This window comes from Melanerpes formicivorus, unplaced genomic scaffold (assembly GCF_026170545.1).
Source record: "Melanerpes formicivorus ecotype bairdi unplaced genomic scaffold, bMelFor1.0.p_v2 SCAF_64, whole genome shotgun sequence".
NCBI lineage: Eukaryota > Metazoa > Chordata > Aves > Piciformes > Picidae > Melanerpes > Melanerpes formicivorus.
Genome location: NW_027142416.1, coordinates 802,646 through 825,626, shown reverse-complemented (window position 1 = coordinate 825,626; position 22,981 = coordinate 802,646). Strand labels below are relative to the sequence as shown.

The 22,981-nt window shown below is 44.8% G+C and overlaps 1 protein-coding gene across 2 annotated transcripts in view; it reads left to right on the top strand.

The window, feature by feature from the left end:
* LRP6 (LDL receptor related protein 6) overlaps window positions 1–22,981 on the top strand; it is a 132,458-nt gene that overhangs the window by 56,180 nt on the left and 53,297 nt on the right. For both annotated transcript variants that reach the window (XM_068162379.1, XM_068162378.1), the window contains exons 4-7: window positions 5,250–5,446; window positions 6,197–6,328; window positions 15,954–16,350; window positions 17,641–17,812. In XM_068162379.1, the coding sequence (XP_068018480.1) occupies window positions 5,250–5,446; window positions 6,197–6,328; window positions 15,954–16,350; window positions 17,641–17,812 (898 nt within the window). The remainder of the gene's footprint in view (window positions 1–5,249; window positions 5,447–6,196; window positions 6,329–15,953; window positions 16,351–17,640; window positions 17,813–22,981) is intronic.

The following is a 22,981-nucleotide window of genomic DNA, read 5'->3' as shown; positions in this document are numbered from 1 at the left end:
TCTACAAAATGAAGGCATCTCAGAGCAGTGGAAATGATCAAGCAAACACCAGGCACTTGTGTGCTTTCTGAACAAACCCATTTGGTATGGTGCTGATCATCTCTGGCTCAAGCTGTGGATGTTCATCCCACTACAGAACTTGTCCCAGTGGTGAAAAAGGTTACTGCTGAGAGCCTATCCATAGCTGCTCACCGTGGGCCAGGCACTGCTCTGTCCTCAGGTTGCATGACTGAGTTGTCCATGTGCAGTGTCTCACTAACTGGTTGGTTTAACCCTTCTTTTTCATCATGTGTCTTTACTTACCCTTCTTCTTTTGGGTCTCTGGAGTTTAAAGGCATAAGAGAGAGTTTTAATACAGGTTTCTCTCTTCTGTTCACTCCTTAGTATTGACAATACTAAAGAATTACTTGCTTTTCCCCTTTGTTTTCACAATTGCATTTGAAACGGGCTTGCAGAGCATGGTACAGCAGTAGGTTTATTGTTATTTTTGTTTCCACTGTCCAATTGCTTGGGAGCTGGGAGTAGACACGGATCCTCCAGGGGAACATGGAGAAGTGGATTGAAATATGAATGTGAAAATTCTTGAACCCTTCCCTGGAGACTGAGCACAGGCAGCCTCAGAAGTGACCTGAAAGGAGCTTAGCTAGTCTGAAGCTGGAATGTTAACATTTTAGAGATGTACAGGCCAAGATGTCTCAATCACCCCATGGTTTTTTCAGCTATTCTGCTCAATTTTTTGAGCTGGATAACTGAACTGCAGCCAGAATATAAGGGATTTGGTTAACAGGAAGTGTGTGCTCATTCGTTTCTGTGCAGAAATGGTGGTGTGCTTGGATAGAAAACATGAGCTGTTAATGTTCTAAGGAGGAAAAAAAAAACATAATTCTGATTATGTTTTTTAGTTTCTGTTACATGGAATTTTGGTGCCTTGCTTTTGCTGGGAAGAATTCTTACATTTCACAGCTGTCAGTGGACTCACTTGACTCAGTTGAGGAGGACTTATGTGAGGGCAAGAATCCATCCAGAAGTATCTTGACAGGCTTGAGAAGTGGGCCAGTGGTAACTGCATGAGGTTTAACGAGTCCAAGTGCAAGATCCTGCAGCTGGGTGGGCTAATCTCAGGCACAAATCCAGGCTGGGTGCAGAGTGGGTTGAGAGTAGCCCTGAAGAAAGAAACTTGGGGGTGTTGCTGAGAAGCTCTCCAGGAGTCAGCAGTGCCCTCATGCAGCCCCGAAGGCGGCTGTGTGCTGGGCTGCAGCCAGAGGAGTATGGGCAGCAGGGCAAGAGAGGGTGTTCTGCCCCTTGACTCTGCTTTGCTCAGACCCCACCTCCAATCCTGCCTCCAGGTCTGGTGTCCCCAGCAGAAGAAAGACACAGAGCTGTTGGAGTGAGTCCAGAGGAGGGCTATAAAGATATGCAAGGGCTGGAGCACCTCTGCTGTGAGGACAGGCTGAGAGAGCTGGGGTTGTTCAGCCTGGAGAAGAGAAGATGGCAGGGGGATCTTAGAGCAGCTTGCCAATACCTAGAGGGATCCTCCAGAAAGCTGCAGAGGGACTTTTCCTGAGGGTGTCTAGAGACAGGACAAGGGTGAATGGTTTGAAGCTCAGGGAGAGTAGGGTTAGCCTGGATCTTAGGAAGAAGTTCTTCAACACAAGGGTGGTGAGACTCTGGAACAAGCTACCCATGGAAGTTGTGGCTGCCTCCTCCCTGAGGGTGTTGATAGCCAGGTTGGATGAGGCCTTGATCAGCTCAGTCTAGTTGACAGGTGTTCCTGCCCGTGGTGGGAATGTTGGAGTAGATGATCTCTGAGGTCCCTTCTAACCTGAGGCATTCTAGGGATTCTCTGTTCTAGATTTGTAAAAATAAAGGCTGACTGAGAAAATCCTGGTTGTGATAAAGGCAATGACATTGAAATTGATCTGGTTTTCCTCATTTTGCTCTTAATTTGTATTTTGAGCAACTTTAATCTTTGTCTGAAATACATTTTATCCTGAAGCAGGAGCTTTTTATCCTTGTTGATATAAAACTTGCTAGATTGTCTGTGGATTTTTCTTGTGGATATTCCATTTCAGACATCAGTAGCCCCTCTTCTAGTGCCTGCTTTAATTTGTTTATTATTTGTTGCCTTTCTCTTCACAAAGTACTTCCCAGGGCCTTTTTAACAGCATAAGAACGGAAAAAAGGTGGATGGATTGAAATTGGATCTGCATTTTCTTCAGGCACTACACAACACTCCACTATGATAAATGTTTATTGTAATTGTGTGTCTGATCTCCAGGATGATACCATAAAGAATTTTGTTGAGAAAAAAATGAAACACAGCAGAGATGGGATTCAGTTCCTCTGGAAACTGCTTATTTTCCCTCTCTTTTTCTCTTCCTACCTTTCTTCTCTGCTGTCCACTACTTCATTTCCCTCCCACCTAAGTGAAGAGCATAGAGATGGGGGTATCTTAAATGCCAGTTGCCACCAAGTTTTTTTAAGACAGATTGATGTGCTTATCTGGCTGGCACAGGGGAGATTATTCAGGTCGGTGTGTGCTTATTACAGTCTCATATGTAGCCAGCTTGCTTGTTGCTGAAGTCCTGGAGAAGTCTCCTGCACCTATACCATGACTCCTTATCCTCCTCTCTCACTTGCTTGTCATCTCTGTCTCCCTTTAGCAAGACCAATGTGATGAGTACAGCAGTTTGAAGGAACTGAAGAGCTTAGTTAAGGGTAATAGGAAGTGGTGCTTTTTGCTGTCTTACTACTTGTTCCAGTCAAGCCTGGGCTGCTAATGCACAGGCTGGAGGTGGTTGCAACCAAGAAGCTGTCAGGTTGTCAGTCCAGGTACACCTGCGGCGCAGCACTGGTACTCAGGTTGGTGGCTTTATTAGTGAGGCCAGGAACATGGAGCCCTGGCTCATTTAGCACAGCCTGACCACAGCTTCAGGGCTGTGGCTCAAGGTACAGTCAGATGAAGTGTCCAGAGAAAGGCAACAAGGCTGATGAGGGGTTTAGAGCACAAGCCCTATGAGGAGAGGCTGAGGGAACTGGGGTTGCTTAGGCTTCAGAGGAGGCGGCTCAGGGGAGACCTTATTGTTGTCTAGAGCTACCTGAAAGGGGGTTGTAGCCAGGTGGGGGCTGGTCTCTTCTCCCAGGCAACCTGTGGCAGAAGGAGAGGACACAGTCTCAAGCTGCACGAGGGGAGGTTTAGGCTGGATGTTAGGAAGAAATTCTTCACAGAGTGATTGGCCGCTGAAATGTGCTGTCCAGGGAGGTGGTGGAGTCACCATCACTGGAAGTGTTTAAAAAGAGAATGGATGAGGCACTTAGTGCCATGGTTTAGTTGATTAGATGGTGTTGGGTGATAGGTTGGACTGGATAATCTCAAAGGTCTTTTCCAACCTCTTTAATTCTGTATTCTGAATCTCTCAAGAGGAGTCTGGTCCCACAGTTCACCTTGTGCCTTGTCCTAGGAATGGATGGTTGTCTGAAAATTGGGCTTGTCAAACAATGCTTATTGTGCTCTTAAGATTTATTCCCACCAGAGGCAGTGGTCACTAATGGCATTTTAAAACGCTCTGATGATTTTGGTTTGGTTTGTTAGGAGTTTTTGACATGAAGTGCAGATAGAATGCTTCAGAGAAATGTGGTTTTCCTTGTGCATGGGAATGCTGACTTTGGTGCAGGTTTGGTTATAGTGAGGGCTTGGGACCTTTATTGCTTCTGTCCCATAGGACAAATGTTAAAATTTGCCATAAAGATGTTGTCTCCAAACCTGTTATAAAGTAAAATTACCAAATCTGAAGGCAAAGGGGTAGGGGTGGAGATGGTAAAAATGTTTACATGCTTAGAGTGCAGCAGCATATTGTGTAATTCTGCCGTTGCTCTTTGGCTGGTAGGCTTCAGCTGTAAATTATATTAGAGCAGGCTTTTGGAAGATGCTTAGCTGATGCATTTAATTAGAAGCAAATGTATACCTGACTCCAGACAAAGATAAGAAAGAGGAGATAACATGTCCTACTTTGGAGTGTAAAATATCAATAAGTAGACATTTTTGGTTGGTGTAGAAGTGGAACAGTGGAGTGACAAGTGAGGGATTGTATGTGTTTTGCTTGGGAGCAGGGAAAAATAGAAGCTTTAAAGAGAAAGGTATCTTGTTGCAGAAGCTAAGGTGAAAGAGCAGTGATGACTGCAGTCTTTTTGTACTTAAAAGAATCGTTGGCAGAAGATACCTTCAAGTGTCTTGCTTTAATATACTCTTTTGTTATATTTTAACAGAAAATATTTAGGAAATAAGAGTGGGTGTGTCCTCTTCTAAACTACTTCAGTTCCTGGATTCTTTGCAGAAGTGCTGCACACACTGTGGGAGTGTTTTCTCAGTAAATACACAGACTCTTCCCTTCTATCCTTTCTATCCTGAGTATTTTTTATGATTCTCAGTAAAGTAAGCTTAAATACTAAGCTACTTAATCCAGTTCTGAGGAACCTAGCTACAGATAATTAGTTTTTACATCACAAGAACCTGGAAAAACTGTCTTCAGCAATGTGTGCTGCATTTTTGTCATGGCTAATGAGCATGTGTTTGTATATATATACATAAAATACATGGGTCTACTCTTTAATTTTGTGTATGAACCTGCAGACAGGCGGTGACCCAGTTTGCTCAGAGCAGGGACCATTACCATGCCAGCAGATCAACAGAACTCGCTTTAATGGCACTGCTTAGAATAAAGACAACAGCTTCATAACTATCATAGGAATGGATCACAAAAAGTCACCTGAAAGATGTCTTTAAAGTGGAACTTTTGGCCACTAGAACATTTTTCTGATGGTTCAAAAGAGTGAACCTGGAAGAGATGGATGGGCTGCTAGTTGAAAAAATGCTGTCTCAGTTTGAAATCTGCTGAGGCTGACAGAGATCATAAATCAGCAGGTAGCAATCAGGCTTACATAACATCAGCTGGGGTTCTCCTCTCTTGCATGTAGTGACATAGAGACCCCATAAGTGCTGAGGGTTAAAAGGGTGTTCAGAAAAAGCCACAGACCTAGGTAAGGATTCCCAGTCTGCATCTCTTGGCCTCCCTGGTGTCAGTAGGCAGCCTGGAAATTGGACTCCTGTGCTATTCCCAAAAGTAGGTGTGCTCTATTTTTTTTCCCCATAACTGAAGAGAAAGTTGTACTGAGCACTGATACACGCTGTAAAACTTAGCATGAGTTGTGTTGGAGCATTCATTTTCTTCCCCCTCTCTCTCCTCTGTTAGGCAAGCAGTGGTTAAAGGCTCCCTTCCACATCCCTTTGCTCTGACGCTGTTTGGGGACACGTTGTACTGGACTGACTGGAACACACACTCCATCTTGGCCTGCAGCAAGTACTCCGGGGAGGACCTGCGTGAAGTACATTCCAACATCTTCTCTCCCATGGATATCCACGCTTTCAGCCAGAAGAGGCAGCCAAATGGTAAGCTGTCTTGCTTGCTTTTTTTAACTGCGACTTGGAACTGATTTGCAGAAAAATCTTAATTAGTCTTTCTGGATGGCAGTGGGTGGCTTCACTCACGTCATGATGCAGCTTTTTCCAGTGCAGAGATTGGGAAAAGACCCAAAGCAAACCCCAAGTATTCTTTGTGTTGGGTTTTTTTGTTGTTGTTTTTTAAGTGAAAAAACCCTCTCTTGCTTCTTTCCAGCCTGCCACATTTATCCTGTTGCTGCATTCGTTTTCTGTTTGGTGTGCCGTAACTTTAGGCAGCATAACATCTTTGGGGTTTTTTCCAAGTGGTAGTTCTTGAATGGAAAGTAGTGTTAATTTGGCAGGTGATATTAAGCAAGACCAGCTCTGTGTAATAACCACTGTCTTACCCATTGTGTGGATTTACGACGTTTTCATTTCGTTTTTGTATATACGACCTGCTCTGCATTCGGCACCAAGGTGCTGAATAGCTTGGGGAGAGCTGAAACAAAGCTCTTGTTTAGAGCTAAGTGCCACTTCCCCAAGAAAGGAAACATTTAACTTCCATGCACTTTGGTACTGTAAGTACCCCACCACTCAACACTTGGAATTAATTTTACCTCGTTCTGTGTTTATCATTTCCTTCTTTAATCTGTGTTGCTGCTGCCACCACTTCAACCACTCAAACGCTGTATGTGTCTTAACATGAGATGAGGTCATTCGTTATCAGAAACATTAATCTGTGTGATTTATGTTTAACAGCTACAAACCCATGTGGAATTAATAATGGTGGCTGCTCCCACTTGTGTTTGATGTCTCCTACCAAGCCCTCTTATCAGTGTGCATGTCCCACTGGTGTGAAACTTCTTGAGAATGGCAAGACCTGCAAAGATGGTAGGCTGTGTTTTTAACATTTCTTGTAGATTAAGCACAAAGGAGCCTTTGGAGGGAAAGGGATGCTTGTGGCTGCACTCTAGCATGCACCTTAAGGGTGACAGACTGTGAAATTGTGCATGATTTTGCAGTGCAGATAAAAGTGATTGGAAAATACCTCCAGCTGCTCAGAAACAGGAGCCTCATGGCTGAGGGGCAGGTTATCTCCAGTTACAACACTTAAGAGTGCGCTTCTGTCTCTGTCACTAATTCCCTGCAAGGTTGGGGGGGCTCTGCTGTTTCTGTTTCTTGGAGAAAATGACAACCTCCCTTCTCTGTTGTCTCTAAAATGTTTCTGACCTCATTGGTCATTAATTAATGTTTGGCTATCAAGAATGAACACATTATTTTGTATGACCTGGCTAGCACACACACAACTGGAATATCTCATTTCACATCAAGTTAGGCACCTACCTCTGCATAGAGGACCTGAAAAGAATGGCATCTCTGTAGAGGTGGTGGTAGTGTTTTAGCCTTAAGATACTGACTGAGGCTTAGGGCTCAAAATATTTACCCCAAACTGTTTTTAGTGTCTCATTGTGGGCTAATGTTATATGATCTTACATGGCTACATTTTGTAAGTATTAGGTCTTGCAACATTGAGCTGTGCTACATTAGCAGGATGAAAATAAACACTGTTATAAATAGCCACCTTTTATGCAGATCATCTCTTCTGACAAGGGTAAATGGAGGAAGAAGCAAATACTGTAAAGAGGAAAAATAAAATAGATACAGAAAGAATTTGGGTTTAATTGCCATTTTGTATTTTCAAGATTCTTCTAGGCTTCTCAACTGCTGTTCAGTGTTTTGCTTCATTTCATTTTATTTCATGTTCTCTGCTGATTATTTTTGTGTGGCTGTTTGTGTCTGCGTGAACCTTGTTAAAATAAATTGCTGCTTTTATGTGAAAAACTCTAAAAGCAACTCCCAGTTTAGCCTTGCAGGGTTGTTTGTAAGAATTTACTAGTACATGCACAAGATGGGTGGTTTTCCATTTCTGCCACCACAAGGAACACGCTTTAATAGCACTGCTATAGGTTGGTCATATTTAGTCAGAACGTGACACAAATTCATACTTGATAGGCACAGAAAAACTCCTTTGTGGCAACAGACAGCTAAAGCAGTTGTTAGCCAGTACAGGCACATTTCTCAAAGCAATGTAAGGATGAGGAGTGGTGAAGGTTTGGTCACTTGTCAAGCAGAGGTAGAAAGGTAAGGCAGCAGAGGCTGAAGGACTAAGGACAAAAGCTGGAACAAGCCCTGGAGAGTCTGAGAGAGAATTTGCTTCCCTTTGACTTGCTGCTAATAGGAAAAAGGCCAGGGACTTCAGGCAGAAGGGACTGCCTTTTTGTTCCCCATGTGCTGTGTTCCAAGGAGCAGGTCATTGTAGCACAGAAGTGCCCACTTCACTGCTCAGGTTCAGCTCCATGGCCTTGTTGAGGCAACCTACCACCCAGTGTTGGAATGCTGGTTGGCACCTTCCTAGTGTATCAAAGTAAATTCCCAAAGGCCTGTAGAGGAATAGGGTGTTTTAAAAAGGACTTCTCATGCAGAGATACTCAAAATCATCAGGTCACTTTTTCAGCCCTTCCTTATGGCTCAAAATTTAAAACTATTGCTCTTTTTCTCCTACTCCCCAAATGCATGAGAAGCCAAACTGCATGTTCCCAGTTAGCCACAAAATGTCTTTGGCTGACCAAAGAGAGCTCCCCTTTTGTCAGCAGCTCTATATACCAATTCCCTCCATCCAGCACCTTGTCCGTCTGTATGCAAAACACTTTATACAACGACATTTATTTATTGTGGCTCCTCCAGATGACCTTGCATTTTTAAACACTCTTCTGCTATTGTGTCTGTCTTCTCCCTTTTGGAGAAATGGGTGGGGAGGCAGGAGTAGCAAACCTGAGTCTGTGTTTATTTGGCTCAGTGAGTGATGCACAGCACTGTTTCTTGAACTTAGTTACCAGTTAGCACCTCAGCCAGGTGAAGCAGCCTGCTCTGACTGTGCATCAGATCCATTGGTTTCACTTAACTTCGATGATCCTCTGCAAAGCTAACTTGAGAGGAGCATCAGGGAGCTTCAGGTTCAGCAATTAGAGCTCAGCTTACCCTAAATTACTGAAATAGTTTTGACCTTTTTTCACTCCTCTCACTGAAGAGAGGTGTGAGTGGGCGACTTAGTGCTCTTGCAAGTGATCTACAACTTTCTAAAGCTCTTGAAGGAAAAGCACTGGAATTTCTTCTCCTAGTTGCAAAGGCTGCAATTACTGATTCAGGGAAGGGAGTTAACAGAGCCAGAGTACCCACAAAGCAGATTTGTGAGGTGTAAATCTATGTATTTTTCTGCTGACTTACTTTCTTAGGCTGCACGGTGACCCTTGGGAAGTAAATTTATTTCCTCTTTGCCAGATATGTGAGGTGAAGGAGTTGGTTCTGGTGTCTTGGGGTGTTTCTTCCTTTTATACTTGCCTCTTTACTGTATCTGCTCTGCTTTCAGAGCGGAACCCTGGGAAATGAACAGTTTTGCCTTGGATTACTTCAGTATGCATCTGTTCTGCTGAAGTGATTAAACCTCTACTTGCAATTAGAACATGAATGTGACTGTGGAGGAAGGGAGGAGGGAGGGGTGACTTACAGGTGAAGAAAGGTGAAAAATGAGGCCAAATTTCTCTTTTTTTATAGGGTGGTTTTATCTCATAGCAGTAGACTAAAACCAGCCTGCTTCCTAAACCAAATTGTTTCATGCTGTCTTTGAGGAGAGAACTTACTTTCATGCTGTGCTGTTAATGGTACCAGCCTGAACTGGAAAGATTGTGACGGGTGGATTTTGAGTGTGTGTTGGTGGTGTTTGCAGTGCTTTGGCATTGACAGATGATCCTTGCAGCCAAAGGTGAGGCTGGCTGACCCTCCCTCAGCAGTTTCCATGACAACCTAGTATTTTTGAATAATCTTGGTTTATAGGAAAGCTTTTCCTCCCTTTTCTCCCAGTGTTAGTTTCTCTGTTTTTTTTGTAGTTGTTTTTTCCCCCTCACACCTTAGAGGATTTTTAACAATTCTTGTGAGAGCTATGAATATAAAACCACCTCACCCCTCTTGTAGAGACACTTCTCCATAGTGCTTCAGAGAAGGGTGATAATTGAGAATACAATTAGCTGGTTTTCTGATAACTGATTGTACTGGCAGGTTGTTCATGTCTTATTTTTCTATATTTTACAAAACAAAACAGTTAAAGTAACAGAGATGTGGACATGGAGCAAGCTCCTAACTCCCCCTAACTTGCCTAGGTGAAAAGTTGTAAGGTCAAAAAACCCCTCAGAGAAAACAGAGGGATAAGAAGCAGTTTTCATCCCTTGGTCATCAAGATGTGAAGCAGAGAGTCCTGACTGAGCACCCAGACACTTCGACCGGAGAGCTTGTACCCATTTCATAATCATTTCCAGAGTTTATTGTCCCCTTGTGCAAGACGTACTAGGATTTCTTATTTCTTTTCAGCATTATAAGCACTGCTGTGCTGAGTTTGGCAGTGCTGCATTTAAATAATCTGTTTGACAGCTGTTTTTATGAGAAAATTTCTGAGGTTGTCATTAGAGTTACATGTGTATTACTGCTCCAAGATCTCGCTGTCCATGTGCTCAGCTTCTGCCTGTACCTCTGTTGGATTTTACTTACTTCCTCTATGTGCTACCACAAGTATGGAATCCTGATTTGACTGTACAGATCAAGATGCTTATATAACAGCCTAATTCTTTTCTTTCTTTAAAAGGAAAGACAAAAAATTGCATGTGCATGTCCTTTGTAATTTAAGGTTGAGCTTATCTGGGTGAAAAAAATCTTTTTGGTATTCTCATATCAGTGCTGATAGTGACTTTGTAACTGGGGAAAGGCATTTAAGAAAGAAAGACTTCAGTCAAATGTGTGGTAATTCTGTTGAGGGTGTATTAATAGTCTTGATTTCTTGGGTACAGAGAATGCATTATATCTGTCCTACTTCTTGCACTTCTTCTGTATGAATTCCTGAGGCTGTGCAGCTCTTCTGGCCTCAGCAACCACTGATGGTTTTAAAGCTCCACAACCTACAAATGGCCAAGGCCTGGATATCATTGAGAAGACGTAATTAATTGTGAAGGTTAGCAGGGCATTAGACACTGAACTTTTAAACACTATATGTATCTACATGCTTGCCCTGTTTTGCCTTTTCTCCCCTTCCCCTTGACTTCAGCTAGCACATAGATTATTTTTATTTTTAATAGTGACTTTTTTGAGGAAAGTATTAGTTACAGGACTAATGTAATGCACCATCCATGAGCTTGTAATCCCAGCTTTCAAAGTGCTTAAGAAAAGTAGGCTAAAGCTCTCACAAAATAAGAGACTGGAGTAAAGCTTTTCTGTCCATATTTAGACATCTTAAGTGAAGGACTTGAGTTTAGAAAAATTGCTAACTCTCTGAATACCCCGTGGTTGGAAGCACTGCTAGAGAGAATCTCAAGCTTGGTATCCAATTGGAATGGTTTGGGAGGGTTTCTTAAAAACAAATGATGGCTTCCCAAAATCACTTAGGATTGTGTGGAAGACCAGCACGGAGCACAGGCAGGAGGATCAAACCTTAGATACAGGACAGCCATGTGTCTGCTCTGCCTGCAGGTGTTTGTGTGGGAACTTTGCATGCCCTGGTTTGAAGGCTATTAGCAGACACCTTGTGATGGGTTGAAAATTCCCCCCAACATTAAAATTGCCAGCCCAACCCAGTTGGAAGCAAATGAAGCTGTCTTTACAGGCAAAATTATAATCTACAATGAAATGCAATGAATATGTACAAAATATACAATATTTACAGGTACTTACAATTGACAAACAGCACAAGAACCCCCCTGGCCAAAAAACCACGGGAGCTAATAGCCTCCCCTTCCCTGTCCCCCTCCTTACCCCCCTGGACACAAAGGTACAAAAGAAGGAGCAGAAATTGTTTTGTTTGACTTAGCCAAAACAAAGCAACGCAGCCAAGGTCAGCAAAGAGCCAACAGAAGCACCAGTTAGTGTTTCCCAGAGGGAGGAAGCCAAAAAAGAGAGAGAAAGATAGTATATACAACCCCACTTTGTTGATAATGTGTCCAATGGGGTTGTTCAGAACTTAGCATCGTTTTCCTTTTTACACCCAATGGTGATTTATTGACATTCTACCACTTTCTTTTCAAGATCTGTGGAAAGTTTTAAAGGTGCAGCCTAAAACTACCACACACCTCTGAATGCGTGGTGAGCTGTGCTCTCAAGCCCAGCACTGTATTTGAGGTGCACTTCTAGCCACAGGCACACTTGTGCTGGGTGCAGTAGCTGGAGAGGAGAGATCAGCATGGGTAGTAAGCACTGGGCCCAGTCCCCTGTGTGTTGCTCTAAGCTGCTTTGTCCTTGTGTTTGCAGTCCAAGGTGTGGAGAGGAGAACTGACCCCAAGTCAGCAGAACGTGCATGCTGAAGGCAGAGCTATGCTTGCCACTTCCATGCACTGTAACTGTTTTTTTGACTAGAAGTGAACAAAATTCTGTGAAGTCCTGGCAACCTTGAGCAATATTCTGAGTGACTAATCTTCAGTGCCTCAGTAAGCAAGCTTTGTGCAGCTGGTGTTACACAAATACCAACTGGTTTGGTATTGAGAGCCACCTTCTTTTTCTCTGACTATCAAAGTTCTACGGAATCAGTGTGCCCAGCTCTTTTTCTTTTTGCGGTCGCTGGGACCAGCCTGAAGGCATTCAGATCGATCTTTCCCTCAACCCACCTCGAGGCCAGATGCTTCTCTGCAACTCAGTTTCTTTGTCCTAAACAGAATGACTGGTGATCTGACTAAGCAGCTGAGGTGTCAGTTTGCAGATGGGTGGGTAATAGCTTGAAAGTAAGCTTTAAACTTTTTATTGCTTGATTGGAGGGGTGGTAGTGTTTGATTGGGGCTGGAATGTTTGCCAACCTTGCAGATGAAGACCATGAAATTCTTAGCTTAGTGATCCAGAGTCCATCATGGGTTGGCTGAATGCCAGTCATTTCCCAGTGCTAAATTAAAGCTTAGATACAGTGGGGCATTAGACTAAACACCCTGAAAGCAGAATACGGAAGCTGTTGAAATGGATCCTCTTTGAGAGGAACTGGAAGGTCACAGTTGGTCAGTGTGGTGGGTTGAAATTCCCCCCAGAATTAACTTTTTCCCAGACCAACTCAGTTAGAAGCAAATGAAACTGTATTTACCAGCAAAAACTACACTCTACAATGGAATGCAATGAATATGTACAAAATATACAGTATTTAAAATATTATACAGATATTTACAATTAGTGAACAACACAAACACCACAAACACCCCACCCCCCCAGTCAAAAAGACCAGGAAGCCATTCCACTGCCCCCCAAACCCACCTGTCCAGAGAGAGAGAGGAGCAGACAGAGAAAAGCAGTGGGTTAGACTTATCCAAGGCCAGCCAGAAGCACATTATCTCTCCAGAGCAAAGCAAAACAGCCAAGATCAGCAGAGAAGAGAAAAGGAATGGGAAAAATTGTTATGGTACAGCTCTTCTTATCCCAAACATTTACCCAATGAATTTGTTTACAATCATCTTTTGTTTTCCTTTTTACACCCAACAGTGATTTATTTATATTTTTCTAGTTTTCTGCTTGAAATCTACAGCCAGATTTTAAAGGCATAGCCTAAAACCACCACAGTCAGTTTTAAGGATAAGCTTCAGCAAAGGGAGCTGAGATTGTACTCAAGCAAACCTTTCTGGGGACTTGGCTTTGGTTCTTCAAAATGATGGTCAGCCTCAGGTGGAGCAGGCAAATGATTTTTGCATCTGGGTCAGGCCAACCTCAGGCACAAATCCAGGCCAGGTGCAGAGTGGGCTGAGAGCAGCTCTGAAGAAAGACACTTGGAAGTGCTGATTGCTGAGAAGCTCCCCATGGACCAGCAGTGCCTTCAAGCAGCCCAGAAGGCAGCTGTGTGCTGGGCTGCAGCCAGAGGAGTGTGGGCAGCAGGGCAAGAAAGGGGATGCTGCCCCTTGACTCTGTTCTACTCAGACCCCATCTCCAATCCTGCCTCCAGGTCTGGGGTCCCCAGCAGAAGGACACAGAGCCGTTGGAATGAGTCCAGAGGAGGCCACAAAGATCATGCAAGGGCTGGAGCACCTCTGCTATGAGGACAGGCTAAGGGAGCTGGGCTTGTTCAGCCTGGAGAAGAGAAGACGCTGAGGGGACCTTAGAGCTGCCTTCCAGTACCTGAAGGGATCCTCCAGGAAGGCAGCAGAGGGACTTTCCCTGAGGGTGTCTAGAGACAGGACAAGGGGGAATGGTTTGAAGCTGAGGGAGAGCAGGGTTATGCTGGAAGAAGTTCTTCAATACTAGATGGTGAGATTCTGGAATAGGCTACCCAGGGAGGCTGTGGCTGCCTCCTTCCTGGGGGTGTTGAAGGCCAGGTTGGATGAGGCCTTGAGCAGCCAAGTCTAGTTGAGAGGGGTCCCTGGGCACGTTAGGGAGGTTGGAGTAGATGATCCCTGAGGTCCCTTCTAATCTGAGCCATTCTAGGCTTCTAGGATTCTGTGTGTAATAGACCATATCTAGCTTTCTGACTGGTTAGAAACCTGAAGTGAGTGCATTTGCTCAACCTTAGTTTCACCAGGTAATGCAGTAAACATTTTCTTCTGTGAGTTTTTAGTCTGATTTTCATAGTGTTGTTTAAAAGGCAAGCTGGGTAAATGACTGCAGGTGGTGAGAAAGTAAGGAGTAGGGATTTCTTTCTTGCATTTGAGTTGTTTGGATTAGTTATGCATGAATACTTTATATGACCATACTGCAGCTGAATGCTCAGATCTGGATGCTGAAGTGTTTGATATCCTTAGTAGCAACAAATGCAGCTGTACTGATTGTGTGCTATGACAGGATTAATTGATTCTATAATTACAGAAAAACCTTATGAACATGCCTGGCTTCCATTTACTCTGTCACATGCTTCACATTATTGAAGGGTGCACAGACATGTAATTAGAGGATCCCCTTCCTGATACTAATTAATGCAGAAGGGGAACAATTGAGTAGTGTGTCCATGTGCTTCTGACACAAAGGTGCTTCAGGACAGAGGATCCCAAAGCTGATCTTACTCCATTCTGGACTAGCAGGAACACTTGCAATGTTTTCTTCAACCAGAGTTGTTGAAAGGTGGAAGATTGTGAAAGTGACTTAGATGTTTTTAATGTTTTAAATTTGCTGCAAATGAAGCAGTGGCTGCTTTGGCATCCCTCCAAAGCTCACCATACAGAGAGGCTTCATCTAGCACCGCCAATAATTACTTCTTAAATGAGAAAGTTGTCAGCAGACACAAAAATCTTTTTTTCATCACCAAAATTGCTTTAGTTGTTGCTCCTTCAGTTTTCCAGTCCTGATATTTATATCTCTGTAAGGTCCAACAGATGGACAGAATGTGGCTTCTGGGTGCATTTATTTTCCTAAAGCTTCCCTGCCCCACTGCTGTCCTCACACCTACATCACTCCCTGGCAAGCCCTTTCGCCTCATGGTTTGAGGAGACAATTGCAACACTCCCTGCATTTAGATTGCACAATTTTTTCACCTTAGCTCAGGCTTCCCTGAGGCCTGAACTGCTCTATCTTCCAGAGACTCCAAACTGATAAACCACTTTCAATAGGGGAGTGATGGTTATCCTTCATTACACTGAAATTTAGTGACATAGACTAGAAAGTGAAATGAGAATGAATTAGAATAGCCAGTGAGTACATCTGGCCCTGATCAGCTGCCCAGCACTTGTACCATTAATCAGCTCTAACTGAAAATACCTTCTGCAGTACAAGCTGATCTAGTTTAGTTATTGTGATTGTGACTTCTAACCTAAAAAAACAGCAAAGCTTTTGTATGTCTCAATTCAAAACTATTCACTGTTATTTATATTTCTGTCTTCAATAAGCTTGTTCTCAGCAAATAAAGAAGAAGCTGACAGCCCTCCTGCTTTGTCTGGTCGCTGGACTGTTTCACTTCCCAGATCTGATTCCTCCAATGGGACTTTCTCAAAGGAGATTTACTTCTGGCATTCTGTTCTATTCCCCTCCACCCTTCTAAGGGTGTTGTTGAAACATGCAGCTTGTTTGTCGTGATTGTCCACTCTACCAACAACAGCAAACAGCCAGTAAATTAATAGCTAATTAATTTTCCATCTCAGAGGCCATCTGTTGATTTGCATAAAGTAGCATCATAGTCAATATGCATTTCAGTAGCTTTGAAGGGAATGATATGGATAGAAAATGTCCAACAGGATACATTTAGGATGAGGAAAATAGATGTGGAAGGAGGAAAAATATATTTTGGACTAGGAAAATAGATTTGGAAGGGGGAAGATTAGATTTGGAAGGAGAAAAAAAGCACAGTGTTTTTTTCTCTAAACACATTTGACTTGTTCTGCAGCAGAATATCCTCCCATTTGAAGCTCTGAAGTGAGATTCTCTACTAGGTATCTAGATTAGCTTGTACTAAGAGTACTTCAGGCTCATTATTCCCAGGCTGCCAGCACAGTGTTTGTATGATGGTTGTGTTTTTGCCTCCTTCTTGTAGGTGCCACTGAACTGCTGCTCCTCGCCCGCCGGACAGACTTGAGGCGGATTTCCTTAGACACCCCTGATTTCACCGACATCGTTCTGCCCCTGGAGGACATCCGTCACGCCATCGCCATCGACTTCGACCCTCTGGAGGGGTACATCTACTGGACTGATGATGAGGTCAGGGCCATCCGGCGCTCCTTCATCGACGGCTCTGGCAGTCAGTTTGTCGTCACCGCACAGATCGCGCATCCTGACGGTATCGCTGTCGACTGGGTCGCCCGGAACCTCTACTGGACTGACACTGGCACGGACCGCATCGAGGTCACGAGGCTTAACGGCACCATGAGGAAAATCCTCATTTCAGAAGACCTGGAAGAACCCAGAGCGATTGTGCTGGATCCCATGCTTGGGTGAGGAGCTGTTCATGAGCATTTTTAATGTATTGGTAATGAAATGAACTTAGAATCAGAGAATGAATCACAGAATCATAGAATTGTTAGGGGTGGAAGGGACCTCGAGGGTCATCCAGTTCCAACCCCCTCTAACACCTCACACTATATCAGGTTGCTCACAGCCACATCCATCCTGGCCTTCAAAACCTCCAGGGATGAGGATTCCACCACCTCCCTGGGCAACCTGTTCCATGTCTCACCACCCTCATGCTGAAGAACTTCTTCCTAACATCCAATCGGAATCTACCCATTTCTAGTTGCATTCGATTCTCCCTAGTCCTGTCATTACCTGATACCCTAAAATGTCCCTCCCCAGCTTTCTTATAGGCCCCCTTAAGGTACTGGAAGGCCACAATAAGGTCTCCTCAGAGCCTTCTCTTCTCCAGGCTGAATAGCCCCAACTCCCTCAGTCTGTCCTTATAGTAGATGAGCTTCAGCCCTCTGATTATCCTCGTGGCCCTTCTCTGGACACCTTCCAGCACCTCCATATCCTTGTTGTAACAAGGGCTCCAGAAATGGGCACAGCACTCCAGGTGGGGTCTCACCAGAGTGGAGTAGAGAGGGAGAATCACCTCCTTTGACCTGCTGGCTGTGCTTCTCTTGATGCATGCTTTTGCCTATCTATATGTAGATGATGGGATGCAAAGATGAGCTTTTGAGCCTTCAAAATGAGAGCACTGGAATTCTTTGAAAGTCCAGAGTCTGAGACATAGGGACTACCTCTCTAGCTTGACCACGTGGGTGGTCATTTTATGTTTTTGTGTTTTATTCTCCCACTTTAACATAATTTGGGGAGCTGTGTGGATCTATTTGTTTATTGTAGCTAATAGCACTGGTTATGGTGGCTTGCTGAGCAGACTGATAGAGGAGCTTTGTGTAGAGGGACAGTGTGTTTGCATGTCAGTGCTTTCTGAATGGTTTGAGTGGACTTAATTCATGGAATCACAGAATGCTTTGGGTTGGAAAGTGCCTCCAAAGGTCTTCTAGTCCCGTCCCCCCCCTGCAGTAAGCAGGGACATCCTCAACTAGATCAGGCTGCCCAGAGTTCTGTCAGGCTTCACCCTGAGTATCTCCAGGGATGGGACCTCAACCATCTTCCTGAGCAACCCATTGCACTAATTAGCTAAGGATGTCTTAGAAATGTGCTTTTCTGCAGTATGGTCTTGGTAAACAGTAGTTCAGAAGAGGCTGTGTGAATATTGAAAGTCTGGATTGATAAAGAATTCTTAAGGTTGTGTTTCTTTGCAGGTACATGTACTGGACTGACTGGGGAGAAATCCCAAAGATCGAGAGGGCAGCCTTAGATGGCTCAGACAGAACTGTGCTGGTGAACACCTCGCTTGGCTGGCCCAATGGACTGGCCTTGGATTATGCAGAAAGCAAGATATACTGGGGAGATGCCAAAACAGACAAAATAGAGGTTTGTAATTGCATCTGCAGTTTGAATTCCATGGAGCTACAGAACGTAGCTGCTCTTTTTCTGGGTGTTCAAACTCTGATCTAGCCCAAAAGGGCAATGGGATAATGGTTGAGTTGTGCTTTAAGAAGCCATTCTGTTTCTTTGTCTTTGGGCGAGACACTCACTACTCATTTTTCTGTGTGTGAAATGGAAATTATATCCTTGTAGTAGTTCCATCTTTTTAAGAATCCATGATAAGAGTTTCTTAGGTCATCACAGGGGGGAAAAAAAGCTTTTGACTGGGGATAATGTGTGTAGGTTAAAAAATTTCATCTTTCATTCCTTGCACTGCTCAGCTGGGAGGCCAATAGAAGGTATTTTAAAGAACTAAATCTCATTTCACAAAGAATTATTTGTGTTTCCACAAATCCTCTAATCTTTGCATCTTCCTTTCTATTAGAGTTCCAGTGAGGAGATAAGTGTTCCTTTCTTTCTGCTATATTTTGCTGAATTTTTTAATTGGGGGGTGGGGAGGAAGTGCTGTTTTCCTTCTCTCTCACATTGAAAATGTTGTGGTTAGCTTGTTAGATGACTTCTCTGGAACAAATTTGACATGTGTTATCTCTGTCAGTCTTTGGAAAAAATACTGGTAGTAGTAAACTGAACAAATACTGAAGGCAGAAGTTTATCTGGAAGGAGAAGAACTGGCATCTACCAGGGGCAGGGGCATGGTGACACTATCTACCTTCACTCATAGTTTTCCATTCCTTTTGATGAATTCTGCCTTTCCTTAGTGATTCCTTAGCCTTGCACTTAACATGTTAGGCACAATGTCTTCTCTAGCCTTAGGAAGTCGTTTTGTTTATTTATAACTGAAAATAAGCCCAAGTCATAGGCTTGTTCTGGGAGGTCACATAACTGCTTGTTCTCCTTCAGAGACAAAGTAACTCCAGTCCTGCAAGGTGAGTTTCTTTGAAGCACTCTTGGGGGGAGCCTCAGGGAGCGGTTTTCTTTGTCCTGAAAACAAGATTTTTAGTCTATAATATTAGAATAAACCTTTATTAGAATAAACCAAACCAGGTTGGAAGAGACCTTCAAGATCATCGTGTCCAACCCATCAACCAATCCAACCCACCCAAACAGCTAACCCATGGCACCAAGCACCCCGTCAAGTCTCCTTCTGAACACCTTCAATGACGGCGACTCCACCACCTCCCCAGGCAGCCCATTCCAATGGGCAATCACTCTTTCTGTATAGAACTTCTTCCTAACATCCAACCTGAACCTCCCCTGGCGCAGCCTGAGACTGTGTCCTCTTGTTCTGGTACTGGGTGCCTGGGAGAAGAGACCATCATCAGCCTGTCTACAACCTCCCTTCAGGTAGTTGTAGAGAGTGATAAGGTCACCCCTAAGTCTCCTCTTCTCCAGGCTAAGCAGCCCCAGCTCCCTCAGCCTCTCCTCATAGGGCTTGTGTTCCAAACCCCTCACCAACTTTGTTGCTCTTCTCTGGACTCGTTCCAGCAAGTCAACATCCTTCCTAAACTGAGGGGCCCAGAACTGGACACAGTACTCGAGGTGTGGCCTAACCAGTGCAGTGTACAGGGGCAGAATGACCTCCCTGCTCCTGCTGGCCACAGTGTTCTTGATGCAGGCCAGGATGCCATTGGCCCTCTTGGCTTCCTGGGCACACTGCAGGCTCATGTTAAGCCTACCATCAACCAGCACCCCCAGGTCCCTCTCTGCCTGGCTGCTCTCCAGCCACTCTGACCCCAGCCTGTAGCACTGCATGGGGTTGTTGTGGCCAATGTGCAGAACCCGGCATTTGGATGTGTTAAATCTCATGCCGTTGGATTCTGCCCATCTATCTAGCCTGTCAAGGTCTCTCTGCAGAGCCTCTCTACCCTCCAGCAGATCAACTCTTGCCCCCAGCTTGGTGTCGTCAGCAAATTTACTGATGATGGACTCAATGCCCTCATCCAGATCATCAATAAAGATGTTAAAGAGCACAGGGCCCAGCACTGATCCTTGGGGCACACCACTAGTGACTGGCTGCCAGCTGGATGTGGCACCATTCACCACCACTCTCTGGGCTCGGCCCTCCAGCCAGTTCCTAACCCATCGCAGTGTGCTCCCGTCCAAGCCATGGGCTGACAGCTTGGCCAGCAGTTTGCTATGGGGGACGGTGTCAAAGGCCTTGCTGAGGTCCAGGTAGACTACATCAACAGGCCTCCCCACATCCACCAGGCGCGTCACCTGATCATAGAAGGAGATCAGGTTGGTCAGGCAGGACCTGCCCTTCCTAAATCCATGCTGGCTAGGCCTGATCCCTTGGCCATATTCACCTAGTATTATACTAGCTCTGAGAAAAGAGGGGGAAAGAGTCTTAGCTATGCTTAGAGATTTATTTGTAATAGATTGAGCACTTTGGCCCTGATACACCTCTGCTGTCAGGACAGGCTGAGGTAGTTGGGGTTGTTTAGTCTGCAGAAGAGAAGACTAAAGGGGGACCTTGGAGCTGCCTTCCAACCCCTGAAGGGATCCTACAGGGAGGCTGCAGAGGGACTTTTCATAAGGGTGTGTACCAATGGGACGAGGAGGAATGGTTTGAAGCTGAGGGAGAGCAGGGTTAAACTGGATCTTAGGAAGAAATTCTTCAGCACAAGGATGGTGAGACTCTGGCATAGACTGCCCAGGCAGGTTGTGGATGCCTTCTGATGAGGCCTTGAACAGCTGAGTCTAGTGGAGAGGTGTCCCTGCCCATGGTGGGGAGGTTGGAGGAGATGAGCTCTGAGGTCCCTTCCAACCTGAGCCATTCTATGATACTGTCCTGCACTTGAATGTATTTTGCAGAAGGAAAGTTTGTTGTTCTCCACTCTCATGCGTGCCAAAACAGGGACATTTATCACGTGCTTGAGTCTTGCTTAGACCCTGGTGCCATATCTGTTAATAATGGTCCTCTTCAATGCTGGATCACTTTGTGGTTAGAAATTTTCATCTAGATCAGGCATGAGCTCACTGCTGTGGTTCTGTCAGCCTGGATAGAACACATGACACAGTGTTTATGCCAATGTTACAGTGTCTGTGGCAGGACAGAAGATCTGATCTGGCACAAAGTCTGCTGGGAACATTTCCATTTCATGGTTTTTAAACCAATGAGAGCCAACAGAGTGAGTTTGCTCCAAGGTGACATGTAGAATCTATGGAGGCCATCAGAGAATTTGGATCATTTTAAGGTTTCAGAATTACTTGTCAGTTTTTTCCTATGAGGCTTCAAATGTTAGAATCATGGAATTGTCAGGGTTGGAAAGGACCTCAAGTATCATCTAGTTCCACCCCCCCTGCTGTGGGCAGGGACACCTCACACTACATCAGTTGTGATTTTACTGCTGCTGCTTTGTATTAAAAGTTAACATTTGTTGACTCTCATCAGTGTCTAGAAAACCTTGGGGGGGGAAAAATCTGTTGAAAACCTTTAATATAGGTTAACATAGATTAAATTCTCCCACAAGTTTTCTTTTGGTGTTTTGGATTTTAAGTTTCACTGGGGGCTGGTTGTTGCTTGGGGTTGGTTGTTTGGGGTTTTTTGGTTGTTTTTTTATTGCAAATAATTTTAATTTAGGGATGTGAGACAGAGACCTGTAAAAATCAAGAAAATGATGTATAAGGTGACCAGGGCTTCCTGCCCACACATTTTTATGACAGAAGAAATTGGCATTTATAAATAATACTGGCAGGTGATGGGTGCAGAACAAACAAAAGCAGATGGTTCTTCAAACAGTATGCACTGAGTTGTGGAAGTGGTTGTGGATGTTAAAAGTTTCCATGTGTTACTGGGAAGGCTGGGTATGTCTGTGGAAGGGAATTCCAGGGCAGTTCACTAGAAAATAGAGCTGCCTTCTGAACCACAAATCACTGAACTGGAAGCTATTATAGAATGAAAATCTTGAAAAGCTTCAGTATGTATTTGCTTTGCACACCTGGTACCCTGGTACCAGGGGTCAATACTGGGACCAGTGGTGTTTAACATCTTTGTCAGTGTTGTGGATACTGGAATGGAGGCACCCTCAGGAAATTTGCAGATGACACCATGCTGTGTGGCCCAGTTGACACACTGGAGAGAAGGGGTCCATCCTGGACAGGCCAGGGAGGTGGGGCCAAGCCAACTTCCCAAAGTTCAACAAGGTCCTGCAGCTGGGTCAGGGCAATCCCAAACACAGATACAGGCTGGGTGGGGAGTGGCTTGAGAGCAGCCTGGAGGAGAAGGACTTGTGGATGTCAGTTGGTGACAAACATGAGCCAGCAGTTGTCACTGGCAGCCCAGAAGGCAGCTGTGTGCTGGGCTGCATCCAAAGCAAGGAGAGCAGCAGGTCAGGGAGGGGATTCTGCTGAGGCCCCACCTGCAGCACTGTCTCCAGTTCGGGTATCCCCAGAATATTCATAGAATGTTAGGAGTTGGAAGGGACCTCCAGAGATCATCCAGTCCAACCCTCCTGCCAGAGCAGGAGCACCCAGTGCTGGTCACACAGGAACATAACCAGACAAAGTCTCAAGAGAAGGAGACTTCACAACCTCCCTGGGCAGCCTGATTCAAGGCTCTGGCACCCTCACTATACGAGGGACATGGAACTGTTGGAGTGGGTCTGGAGGAGGGCATTAAGATAGTCAGAGGGTTAGAGAACCTTCCCTATGGGGACAGTCTGAGAGAGTTGGGGTTGTTCAGCCTGGAGAAGACAAGGCCCCAGGAAGACCTTAGAGCCTTCCAGTACCTGAAGGGGGCCTACAAGAAGGCTGGAGAGGGACCGTTTCCAAAATCCTGCAGTGTTGAGAGGGAATGGATTGAAATTTGAGGAGGGCAGATTTAGACTGGAGATTAGGAAGAAATTCTTTCCAGTGAGGGTGGAGAGATACTGGCACAAGTTGCCCAGGGAGGTGGTGGATGCCCCTTCCCTGGAAGTGTACAAGTCCAGGCTGGATGAGGCCTTGAGCAACCTGATCTAGTGGAAGGTGTCCCTGCCCATGGCAGTGGGGTGGAACTAGATGATCTTTAAAGTCCTTTCCAGCCCCAGCCATTTTATGAATCTATGGACTGTGCTGTTCTGCAAGGGTACATTGTGAATAGCCTCCAAGATGGCATACTGGGATGCATGAACCGTTGTATTGAACCCATAGAGCATCTCTTTTTTCCTGTGG